The following is a 13,215-nucleotide window of genomic DNA, read 5'->3' as shown; positions in this document are numbered from 1 at the left end:
CCTTGCGGAAGGTAGACCCATCGATGAGCGGAATGGGATAACCCTGTTAAACTTCAATAGAGTTTATGACTACATGAGGTGAGGTTACACTAGTGATAGCATTTAGAAAGAAACGATACGTAGCTAGTTGACAATCCTTTCACCTGTGAGCAATTCCTCACAGCATGTGTTTAAAAACATCTCAACTGGCCATGTATAAGCCTAGTGGCGAAGGAACCTGGAGATATGCTCAGCTACAGGAAGCAATTTAAAGTTGTCATTAATGTCACCACCTGTTACCACCTGTCACCTGTGGCCTTATCTAGGAATTGAACTCTAATCTGTTGTTTGCGGGTCAGGCGTTCTGGGCGACTTTTATACTAGCTTGAACAATTTTCTATTGATAAAACGATGTATTGAGTTGTGCGACTTTCAGCAAGCAATGGTAGTATTGTATCAATATACCGTAAAACCTCTAATAGAATGCAACCTCTATTTGACCGCCATTATAGAAGGGTTGAAAAATAGAATGCCATAGCGTTCAATCCGATGTTTTATGGTAATCTTTCATGGAATAAATGAAAATAATAATAACGAAAAAAATAACTGAAACCCAATACATTCTCTACTATTTGGCCCAGAGCTGCTTTCAAATGACTTTTTTATGACTCAAATCAAATCATATCCGGCAAACTACAAATCAAATCAAATCCCCTACCGTTGTCAGCAGATTCGAAGCAAAGCAAATCAAATCAGCTCAATAACGAATTCAAATCCTGAATCATTTGAGAATGATTTGAAATACTCTTTCAAATTGTTTGCTCAGTTATTGCATAGTATGATCAATCTACAGTGTAGCTGTAGCGGCATAGCCTGTACTCCTATCCATAGGACCTGAACCAGGGGGAAAGGGTAGGGGGTTTGCCCCCGTGCCCGTTTTGGGTTCTATGGATAGGAATAGTATAGCTGTATCTTTGTACCTCTATATGTGTTATGTATGCTAAAATCATCACTAGATAAGGTTTTTTCTTTGTTCTACGAGGTATATTAAAAAATCATGGCAAAGCACATCATACCATTGGCTGGATACATCAATGAATGAGTGGAGGGTTATGTAACAGTTAATGGTCATGGCTGTGACTGCTTTTATTGAAGCTTTTAAGCAAGAATGTACAAATGTAAAAAAAAAAACTTTAGATACTTGTTTAAAGTTACAAAATATAAGATACAAATATAAGATAAAACCTGAAAATATTGGCAAGTGAAACACAGTTACTGAGGCTTGAACTTGAAGGAAATGAAACTAAGCATTGAGCCTATAATCAACAGTTACATTATATTGACACATTTACTTAAATACACTTGTTGCATTTTAGAAAAACTAGCTTGCGCAAGTTTTCAGATGTCAAGGAGCTCCTGTGTGGCCTCATGATGAAGCCAATTTTACTAAAAACCCGTTCTATGGGAGCTGATGAAGCTGGTACTGAAAGGACCTTCAGCGCCAGCTTGCTAAGCCTCAGTAACTGTGTCTCACCTTGCAAATAGCTTAGAGTGTTACAAGAAGATCTGCTTTTCGCCATATACTTTTCAATCTCCTGATGTACTGAATCTAGGTTACTGGTACTAGCTAAAGGTGCTCTATTCAAAAATCAGCGAACATATCTTCATTAACACATGTTTGTATTTGCTGAGTGCATGTGACTTCCTCTTTCTGTACATCGTCCTTTTTAATCGAAATCCCGTTTTAAGTATTATACTTCACTTAGTAAGTAAGTGACTGTGTATAAATTATTATTATTTACAGAGCTGCTTTCAAATCACCTTTTTATGACTCAAATCAAATCATATCCGGCGAACTACAAATCAAATCAAATCCCCCATCCTTGTTAGCAGATTCGAAGCAAATCAAATCAAATTGAATCAGCCCAATAACGAATTCAAATCCTGAATCATTTGAGAATGATTTGAAATACTCTTTCAAATTGTTCGCTCAATTGTTGCATAGTATGATCAATCCACAGTATAGCTGTAGCGGCGAAGCCTGTTCTCCATTCCATAGGACCTGAACTAGGGGGAAAAGGGTAGGGGTTGCCCCCCCCTGCCCATTCTGGGTTTTATGGATAGGAATAGTATAGCTGTATCTCTGTACCACTATATATATTATGTATGCTAAATTCATCACTAGATACGGTTTTGTTCTTTGTTCTACGAGGTAGGTTAAAACATCATTGCAGAGCACATCCTACCATTGGCTCGATACATCAAGGAATAATTGGAGGGTTATGTAACATTTTATGGTCATGGCTGTGACTGTAAAAAAGGTATCAGCTTGTAGAGAAATTTCTCAGCATTCCTATGCATGTTAATTTATGTATCTACCTTAATTTTGATAAAAGTTGATGCAGTTTTTACGCAGTGGTATCGAAGGCTAAAATCGCCATAGTAAATGCTCTGGTGCGCTGGGGAATTTCCAGCCGTAAGCCTGCAGTCGCTAAAGGGTTAATATTATTCTAATGAATTTGATATAACAAATAAAATTTTAATTATTTTATTAATTAAATTTTACCCAGTTATAATACAATGCATATTTATAATCATGAACATTGTCATTACTGTGAATATTTAATGTGTTCGCGGCATGGAATAGTATTGTATAGAATATTATATATTATAATACTCTATTCATTCATTCATGCCGTAAGCACAGCACAAGTAATTTTTATTTTGATTAGTGACTGTGAGGTTAGAATGGGATAGTCACAACCAATTTCTAGCAATCAAGTAATTGACATCAAAGTATTCAATGCCATCACCACAACTACAAACATGCTTTTTCCACAACTTACCAGAGCTGCTCATGTTGATTTCTTCTACACACACGACACGCGGTCCTTTTCTTTTTTCTGCAAAGGGACACGCGGGCGATTGCTTAGCCTCGGTATCGATGGTGCGCATTTCTTGCCAAAGTTCGGGCTAAATTCGCAAACGTCGTAAAAATGTTTTGATCGGTTGCAGAAGACAAGGCTATCGATAGCGATGTGATTTGACTTATTTTTCAAATCAGGTCTTCAAATCAGCCCGAAACTTCAAATCGAATCAAGTTACTTCCAAAATTTTTCAAGTCGAATCAAATCAAATCACCATTTGTGTCAAATCAGTACAATATGATTTGTTTCAAATATTCGAATATTCGAATCACCATGATTTGAGAGCAGCTCTGAATATTTATATTATTGTACATATAATATAATTAATTATATAATAATAATGTATAGATAAATGGTAATGTTAAAACTATGTATGATATATAAATATTACATTTATTATACTTACTTGGATAGAATGTTATTGTTATGCTATTCTTTTATAATTTAAAATAATAAATTAAATCAAAATGTTATTTAATATTATTCTAATAAATTTGATATAACAAATAAAATTTTAATTTATTTTATTAATTAAATCCTACCCAATTATAATATAATGCATATTTATATTCATGAACATTGTCATTACTGTGAATATTGAATGTGTCGGCAGCATGGAATAGTATTGTATAGAATATTATATATTATAATACTATATTCATTCATTCATGCTGCAGGCACAGCACAAGTAATTTTTATTTTGGCTAGTGATTGTGAGGTTAGAGTGGGATAGTCACAACCAATTACTAGCAATCAAATAATTGACATCAAAGTATTCAATGCCAGCACCGCAACTACAAACATGCCTTTTCCACAACTTACCAGAGCTGCTCATGTTGATTTCTTTTACACACACGACACGCGATCCTTTTCTTTTTTTTGTAGAGGGACACACACACGCGGTTGCTTAGCCTCGGTACTGATGGTGTGCATTTCTTGCCAAAGTTTGGGCTAACTTCGCAAATGTCGTGAAAATGTTTCGATCGGTTACAGAAGACAAGGCTATCAATAGCGATGTGATTTGAATTATTTTTCAAATCAAGTCTTCAAATCAGCCCGAAACTTCAAATCAATTCAAGTTACTTCCAAAACTTTTCAAATCAAATCATCATTTGTGTCAAATCAGTACAAAATGATTTGCTTCAAATATTCAAATCACCATGATTTGAGAGCAGCTCTGATTTGGCCTGTACAGTGATGTGACTCCAACCATTAATAGATGTGTTTACTGGTTATTGTGTAACTGGTTTATTTGTTCCGTGTATCTACAATATCTACACATGTATACTAGGAAGATACGTTTCAAGTTTAAAAAAGGACTGCTATTCCTATTATGGTATGTTTTCGATCTCACCTGCTGGGCCACCTTCTTCTTCATTGATGACAACGGCCTAGCAGATGTGTCTTCCCGCTCTTCCATCCTCAGACCAGGGTGAGCCGCCTGAAAAAGAGACAATACCGCCCAGTCAAAAAGTTTGTCAGTAGAATGATAATAAATTACTGGCTGAATCGCTTGAAAAAAAAAACAAGAAACAATGAATTCAAGAAGTAATCAAGTCTACCAAATGCCACGTAAAGCTTTTTGACATAATTAAAACAGTAATAAACGGAAAAACATGTAAGATATAATATACATATGTCTGGAGAGATGCATGACAGATCACTGATTAGATACGACATGTTATCATTTGTAAGAAATGCCATATTTGTTGAGGATTCAGCCACCACTGATGATGTTAGCTACTGCGTGACAAATCTGCATGATAAATTAAAAAGCTAAGTTATCAAGGTAAGTTTTACTTGCCTTAAGTAGGTAATAACATGACTATCTTTACAATTACCCTTAAATGCTATCAGGTGAGCGATTGGGACGGGTGCTAGTGTGCAGAGCAGTGAAGCTGAATACGTGTTCAAATCCCATGCAATACATTATTTTATTGTACCAGCTTTTAAATAGTTTCTGATGTGTGCTGTTACTCATGGAATAGACCAACATGTTTCAGCCATATGTAGCCACAGGAACAACGTAATACCAAATGCTCTTCCTGACATCCTGCAGTAGGAATTAAACCCCTGCACTGCTGGGTGACACTCCTGCGCACTAACCATTACACCATGGCAGGTGTATTGCAACTTCTCCAAGACTTGACACATTAAGTGTCTGTAACCTAGTGCTGCACGATAACGCGACATAATTCGACATGACGATATATTTCAATGGACGATTTTTTATTTGGTCAGTTTTCAAGTCGATATGAATATCGAAGCCGATATTTTATCAAAATATCGGCTGATTTTATTTTTCAAAACTGGAGTTGTCTATTCTCTTTATTGTAACGAGGTGAAAACTCCTGTTTTTCAACCGATGTTAACCAATATCTTCTCATGTCGTTCATGTTAACGCCTAACACTATATATCGAAAGAAGACAACTCCAATGTTCGATATTTTTCGATATTCGATATATTTTGGGACCAAATAATCGAATGTACATGCAAAGATATCGTGCAGCATTACTGTAACCCCTCCATAACTTAACCCTTTCACAGACGAATTTTCGGGATTATATCAGACTCCCCTTGGCGAATTAATTTTCCAGAAAATCAATTTCTTTTAAAAAGTTTATACACTCTTTTGTATGTTATTGTGTGCATGTATCTATGTATAATCATGCATATGTATACAGGTATATGTCCAGATGTACATATATCTATATATTATAAATGAATAAAAATGAATAACAAAAATATTTATAAATGTAGATCTACCAAGATAAATATATATATTGTACATATTTTTATGATACAAGTGTTCACTTTAATAAGCACGATTTCTGTATTATATATCCAAAAGCATTATCTTTTACAAAGGCCTACATCACAGTCTTTGCACCATGTGCTTATTCTTGTCTTTTTGCACCAATCACACAGCATCTACTGGAGTAAATACTGGACCTGTCACTACTGCAAACTGATGAATGGTAGGAGATTAATCTCTCTTCATATTGGTAATATTCTTCCAGGCACTGGCATCACCTCATCATTACTCCTACCAGCTTCTTCATCAATATCACTTCCAGATGTAAAATAATTACAATTACAACTTGAACCTGATTCATTTTAATTTTTGGCTACTAAATCTAAAAAGTCACAGTCAGCTGTGATTCTCTTAGTAACTCCGGTACTAGTACTTGCTGTATTAGAATAATCACGGAGAATTCTCTTAGAAGTCATCATGACGATAAACTAAATTAAAACTCTCAAGGCTTTCAGTAAATAACGGTTAAAACAGAACCAAAAAGAAATAATTAAAAATTATTTAGAACGATTTACTAATTTTTTTCGCAATTTTTATTCATTTATTGCTGCTAAAAGCGGTCGTTTTGTGCAAATAGAAAATTTTTTTAGAGGCTAACCGAAGCCAATATATCGTAACTTGCTATCGATCAAAAAAGTAAACAACAAACGGTTTTTAGCAAACCAAAAGCCGCAATAAAATATGTTACTATAGCGACAAAAATGTCGCTCTGCCCATTTGAAGGAGTATCGCAAAGCGACAAAAAAGTTGCTTTGCCCGCGAAAGGGTTAACACATTGTGCATATGTTCACAGCGGTAGCTCACAGAAATGACTTTTTACACACCATGCGTGACAACTGCTAAGAAATCAAAACGGCAGACCCTACCTTGCAATGTCTTCTGAGGTTGCTTCGAATGGCCGTGCTGTAAGGACAGTGTAAACAGGTGATACGTTCTTCACCATGGCTAGGCCTCTGTATCTGCTTATCCATTTCATCACTGCGAGAGGAGAGTGGCCCAGACTACAGCAGGTAACAATTGTCAAGACACAAGCTAACTTGGAATAAGTTGACAACGAATGTCAGGCTGGTGTGATCAATAGTTCTTCAATACTTAGGACAATAGCTAGCTAGTAAAGGGTTAACAATTATCAAGGGCTGCCAACTTATGATGCTGCCAGGTATCCAATCAGAACACTTAATTACCACCCTAGCTATAAGGATTCAGAAATTGGAAACAGTCGAAGCGTGCTTTGTGGTGTTTTCTTATTTCACCAAAAATATACATATAAATAATATAAATATCTATATTTCTCAAAGTATGTTTTATGTCTGTATGTCGTATGTCTGCATTCCAGCAATCCAGTAAAATCTTTGAATAAAGAATCCGTACCACAGAGGATTTGATCTCGGACCCTCCTATTAACCAGTCTGACGCCCTACCCAATAGACCACTGAGAATGAGTGGATATCTTGCCGATATAAGTGGCTATAAGGGAATATAAATATCTATATATATATATATTTTTCAAAGTATGTTTTATGTCTATATGTCGTGTCTCCGCATTTCAGCTATAGCTATTAAAATCTTTGAAAAAAGAACCCGTACCGCAGAAGGTTTGATCTCGGACTCTACCATTAACCAGCCCCTCGGCCCTACCCAATCGGCCATTGAGACTGAGTTATTAGCTTGCCGATATAAGTCGCTATATGGGAGCAGATACCCAACAGCTTTGCATACCACGCAGGTTGATTGCGGAAGTCATTATCATTAGTTAGCTTACTAAAATTTTCCAATGGCAATCTGCCAGGCTAATAGCAAGTGGCAGGCAATTCTCATCACTTTTCATTGTTTGTAAGCTGATTTTTTATACTCAGGCAACGCCGGGTAGCAGAGCTAGTCTACATATAAATATCAACCGAAAACAGCTGAAATGTTATATAAGTACATGTATATAAAAATCAGTCAATTTGAGAACGAGATCATTTAAGAATTGTCTGTTTAATTACCATTCTTTACCAATAATATTTTAGTAATAACATTGTTTTAATAATATATTATTATATATTACTATATATTATTAATGTACTATGTTAATCTAATAATATTTTAACCAGCAGACGATTTTCTGTTAAAAATCTATTGCAAAATAGCAGACAGCAATGATAGGAGGAAAGAAAGTTGTCTCTTAATTTTACTGTCAGATCTCCTAACTTTTGCTAATTTGGAAATTTTTCTTGTGATTTACAGCAACCCAATTTAACAATAATAGTGAAACTAATCAAAACATACGTAATATTCATATAATAATGATCTATAAATGATTATTCTATAATGAATTTTAGGGTCACTATATGTAGAACAAGACAACCACATTATACATGCATATGATTTATGCCTTGTGCTGACAGTATAAATTACGACAAATGCTAGTTAAAGATGTGATTGACCAAGACCAATAAGACTGATTGATAAGATAAGATTGATAAGACAAATACAAGGCTAAATCAGCTACAATTTGATGTCATTTTAGTCTTTGTAGACCAGCCCTGTCCAGAGATATAGGCGTTTGAATGAGATCATTTTTAAACGCTCAGATTCGAGCAGGCGCTTTATTTGTGACGTATATAGTGAGCATATATGAAAAGAGTTTGTGAGCGATAAATATATGATCTCTTCCTTAGCCAATTATCAGCACAAAATTTTTAAATAGGTCATACTAAATATTATCGATCGTAAACGCGTTGTCGTTGATCTCGAAGATTGTCGTTAGGGATTTTACTCAATTACTAGTTCACGCATCGGCATCGTTATTGAATTTACTGAATTAATTGATATTTTTCCAAAAAAGTAGTCAGTCATAAAATGAGAGTTTGAAATATTTCTCCATGCCAATGGCAACCTGAAATAGTTATTCTCAATATTTCATGTTCGGTTCGCTGTTGTTCTATAGTCACGAGGCATGAACTGTCTGTAATGCATCCTTTCCTATGATGAAAGAAAGAAATACTTCATTTGTCACTAACTAATATGACTTGTGTGCAGTACAATATATAACATCATTGTTCAATCAACTGATGAACAAAAAAAGAGAAAACTTAGGCAAACCTACCGTAAAATCGTTATTGAGCGACTTGAGATTTGATTTCATTTGCTAGATACAATTAGACATAAATGGGTGATTGGATTTTAACCAAATTAGTGTGTAACTGATTTGATTACAAAGAAAAAAGTGATAAAAAAACAGCTTTAAAATTCAAGTCTATCGCGGACTGTTGTTTATCATTACAAACGATATATAACTCTATTGGAATATTCTCAAAGTCAGCAGAGTTTATCGCTAGTGAATTTCAAATTTTGTTATCACTCTTTTATTAAATGGTGAGAAAACAGGATATTTAGTATCTGTTTTTAGTAGCATATTAGCCAAATGCGGGTGTTGCACAGGTATTAAAAAACAGCTAATAACCAGTGACATGTAACGTAGTTGCCTGCCACTTGTCATTAGCCTGGCACATTGCCAATGACTAATTTGAGTAAGCTGCTATCAGTATTGCTAAACTTACTAATAAGAGCCGTGAGAGCAAACTTTAGTGACATTGCGTAATGCGGAGCGCTACAAGTATTTTAACCGACACGACCACTCATATCGCCTAATGAATTCATTGCATCTCGAGCTGCTTAATTGGTTAGATTATTGCCTGGTGAACAGGAGGTTCCGAGATCAAATCCAGCACAAAGCGGACTTTTCACTCTTAGATTTTAATAGCCATTGCTAGAAAGACCGAATGACAGACTATGAGATTTATATATAAGAAGCAGTGTTCAAAAACTTATTTTGCCAATGCTTGCGCTTATATGGAGTATCAAGTAGGCAGCAGCGACAGTACTGAGGAAATCCAATTTGATTGGACAACGAAATATGAAGAAGTTAAAGCTTATGAAATTTATGTCTTGCGTTATACCTCCTTTGAAAATTACATGAAATTCAGCAGCACTTGCTAAGGCAAATGACATGTAACGGCAGGTGTAATGAAACCATACTCACCTCTTCGCTAGGCTGCTCCTCTGTTTCCACTACAGACACATCTATGCTTTGTACCAGTTCGACCTTGACCGGTTTATCATTTGCAGGCCTGAACAGACAATCATCTTTTACATTTTTTTGCAATGATAGTTTCCGGTGTACTAAACCCCAACCCCTTCTCACTACACCAATCTTTTTCTTTAACTTAGAGGTGAGCCAAAATGTACCTTGCTGATTTGAAAAATGTTTCAAAGACCGATAGCTATAATGATTCATAGTGACATACAGTGACAGGTAGAAGCTTAATAACCTAGTATCCACGGGTAAGTTGGAGGTAAGATTGGTTTCCCTAATAAAGCTGCTGTAACCAACAAAGTTGTTCAACTAGTTGAGCTGATTTTCATCTCAATGGCGATAATAATAATAATACAGAATTTTTATTGACCATGGCTACAGCACGAGCCCAAGCGAGTTGAGCAAATAGTTGTCACACGAGAGACCTATTCTATGGTAAAGTCGCTTGCCCTACGAATGTTTTCATAGAGGCTCGGGGTGAGTAATCTTACAGCCATGCTACCTCTAATATCCGAAATGGAACTTTCTAGAGCAGATGTTCTGGCACAGGAATTTTGGGCATGACGATTTCTGGTGCAGGAGTTTTTGGCGCGGGTTAGAAGTTCTGAAGTCGCACATCTTTTATTGCAACGTACTGCTCAACAAATTTGAATTAGAAGTGGAAGAGAAAAAATGGTACATACCCTAGGACACTTATATTTCGCTAGTATTTAGTTTCGTGAGTAGCATACAGAGTAAAATTTCGCTGCAACTTAATTTCGCAGCTCTGAAGAGTGCGAAAATATCATGATGTGAAAATAAATGCAGTGGAACAAACATAATTAGATTTCTCAGGTTCGGTTCACCGGTAAGAAAAAAAAATTTTCAATTTGGGACTAGTTTGTAATTGTGAACCGCAGGTAGAATTGTGTGGGCGAGATCGATAATGCAATTTGATCGCTTGCTGCCATTTGTTTCTTGGACTATCCATGAACAAAGCAATTTAATTTCGCGCTTTCGCTCATTCGTTATGATAGTTTAGTTTTGCTCATGAACTTTTCGCGAGAGGATGACTCCGCCAAAACGCGAAAGTTAAATGAGGCGAATACATAAGTGTCCTAGGGTAACAGCTACATTTACGTAGATGAAAGATGTACATGTTCATGAAATCTTTCGACAAAATTTTGGTGATATGAAAAAGCAACAAGAGATGCAGTCAATTATTTTGGTATTTGGAAGACAAAGGTGTTATGCGTGAAGTTTCTTGAATAAAATGTTTGTTTCATTTTCTTATCAACACGTTATTTATTTACTATTATCTATACATATAAATATCAAATTCCATTATTCGGTGTATCCAGCTAGATCTATTAACATCTAGTCATGAAAAGTTCACTTCATTCTAGATTTGATCTTAGAACCTTCCATTTACTGGGTGATAAGCTAACTAATTAAGCAGCTCAAGATGCAATGAATTCATTAAAAGATACGAGTCAGTCGTTATGTCAATTAAAATATGCATAGCACTCTACATTATGCAATCTCAGTAAAGCTTGCTCTCACAGCTCTTATCACTAAGCTTACTTAGCAATACGGATAGTAGCTCACTCAAATTAGTCATTAGCGACGTGCCAGGCTAATAGCAAGTGGCAGGTACATTACATGTACCTGCCACTGTTTATAAGCTGTTTTTAATACCCATGCTACTGCAGGCATTCGGCTCGTATAAGCATAAATAAGTTCTTTGGTGTAAAAATAGTGCTAAAATGTCTCGCGCCAATAGGTGTGGTGCCAAAAGTTTGAGCCAAAAAGTCCTAGACCATCTAATATCTGGTATCGCTATGAGATCAAGATGTAATGGATGGCTAAACTGCTCTTCTTCAGCATTTCATATAAAGGAAGAGCTCCAAAACATCACCCAAATCTAGGCGAGTCAGCATCAACTTTTACTACTTTTAGAATCACTACCAACTTAAAATAGTGGTTGACCCAGCCTATCCTATTCACACTCCCATCACACCATAAATGACTCTGTCTAACTATGTAGAACCTTTCCGTCACCATGACGAATCGTCTCCCACCAGACAAAAAACACCAATCGCCTTGTTGACTCACCAATTAGCCTATATGATAGCCACAAAGAACCACGGAAAATACTTACCCATCTGCGGAGCCATCACGGTGAGATGACTCCATATGCTTAAAAAGCTGTCGAGCACTGACACAAGAGTAGGTGCAGAGCTCACAGCTAACCCCAAAGTTTCTATTATGCCTATCCATATGTCTATGGTAGTTGGTAGAGTAGTCTGTGCCATAGCCACACTGATCACATTTGAACTGTTTCTCTTCCGTGTGGTGCTTGATATGCTTGTTGAACTGCAACAGTGCAGACACCTGCATATGAGTGTCACACGTAATGCATGAGAGAACAATCATGGCACCAAGGTGGCAGATGTAAGGTTAAGGAGACAACCTGAGATCAATGTCAATGAGAGGCTAGGATAGAATATTCTTATCTTTTACAAAGTGGTGATAAATCCTACAAATAAATATACATATCACACAGAATCAGGAACTCTTAGAAATACCTACTATCGACAGATTCTTATAGATTACAGTGACAGATTCTATCTAATTTCAAAGATGACCTTACACAACTACTTAGTAGGTTTTATCAGGAAGTATCAGTATTTTTTATCATTTGCAATTGTTTTGAATGTTTGAGGTGATCTAGCTTGCCAAGATGTTTCAAGATTAAAACCGATAAAACTTGATCATCGTTAAAATGTTCAGATTCAAGCGAAAGTGCTATTATGATGTCTATAATTAGTTACACTTCAGCAAAGACGTCGACAGAATAGAGATACGTAATGCTGCAATTTGAACTCAACAGCCGATATACATCATCACGAAAGACAGGTAGCAGCATAACTAGTCACATCGTTTCAGCATGTACATTTTTTCTGAGCATTTTAACCGCGATCAAGTTTTATCGATCAGATCACATCTAAGCATCTAAAATAATCGCCAATGACAAGAAAATTCTACTAATTGCTGATAAAATCTACTAAGGTTTTGTGTAAGTTAACTACATATTTAACCATTTTTAAAGATACCAGAAAAAATATAAAACATTTCAATTGTAGAAAATTGTTTAATAGGCCAACCAGTAATACCATTACCAAATTACAATGCAACACCAAAAATATTGTGTCGACCCAAAACAGGACTTCCGATTAGGGCGCAAGCTGTTTGTGAGAATCAATCGTGGAGGCGAAAAAGTTTATTTCTCGTCACACAAAAATCTGAGTTAAGATTTGTCATAACTAGACCCAAACTGTCAGCAAGATAAAATAATGAAAATCATGACACTTTTTACCAAACTGCGTTTTTAACAAAAAACGATTACAAACTATAAATTAATAACATTCTT

At 35.8% G+C, this 13,215-nt stretch overlaps 1 protein-coding gene across 1 annotated transcript in view; it reads right to left on the bottom strand.

The window, feature by feature from the left end:
* LOC137402329 (zinc finger protein 721-like) overlaps positions 1-13,215 on the bottom strand; it is a 45,167-nt gene that overhangs the window by 17,332 nt on the left and 14,620 nt on the right. Inside the window, exons 8-11 of the mRNA XM_068088828.1 lie at positions 11,944-12,158; positions 9,750-9,837; positions 6,589-6,723; positions 4,261-4,347 (exon numbers count right to left, since the gene is read on the bottom strand). Coding sequence (XP_067944929.1) covers positions 4,261-4,347; positions 6,589-6,723; positions 9,750-9,837; positions 11,944-12,158 — 525 coding nt within the window. The remainder of the gene's footprint in view (positions 1-4,260; positions 4,348-6,588; positions 6,724-9,749; positions 9,838-11,943; positions 12,159-13,215) is intronic.

Source organism: Watersipora subatra, chromosome 8, assembly GCF_963576615.1.
Source record: "Watersipora subatra chromosome 8, tzWatSuba1.1, whole genome shotgun sequence".
NCBI lineage: Eukaryota > Metazoa > Bryozoa > Gymnolaemata > Cheilostomatida > Watersiporidae > Watersipora > Watersipora subatra.
This window is presented reverse-complemented; position numbering and strand designations above follow the sequence as displayed.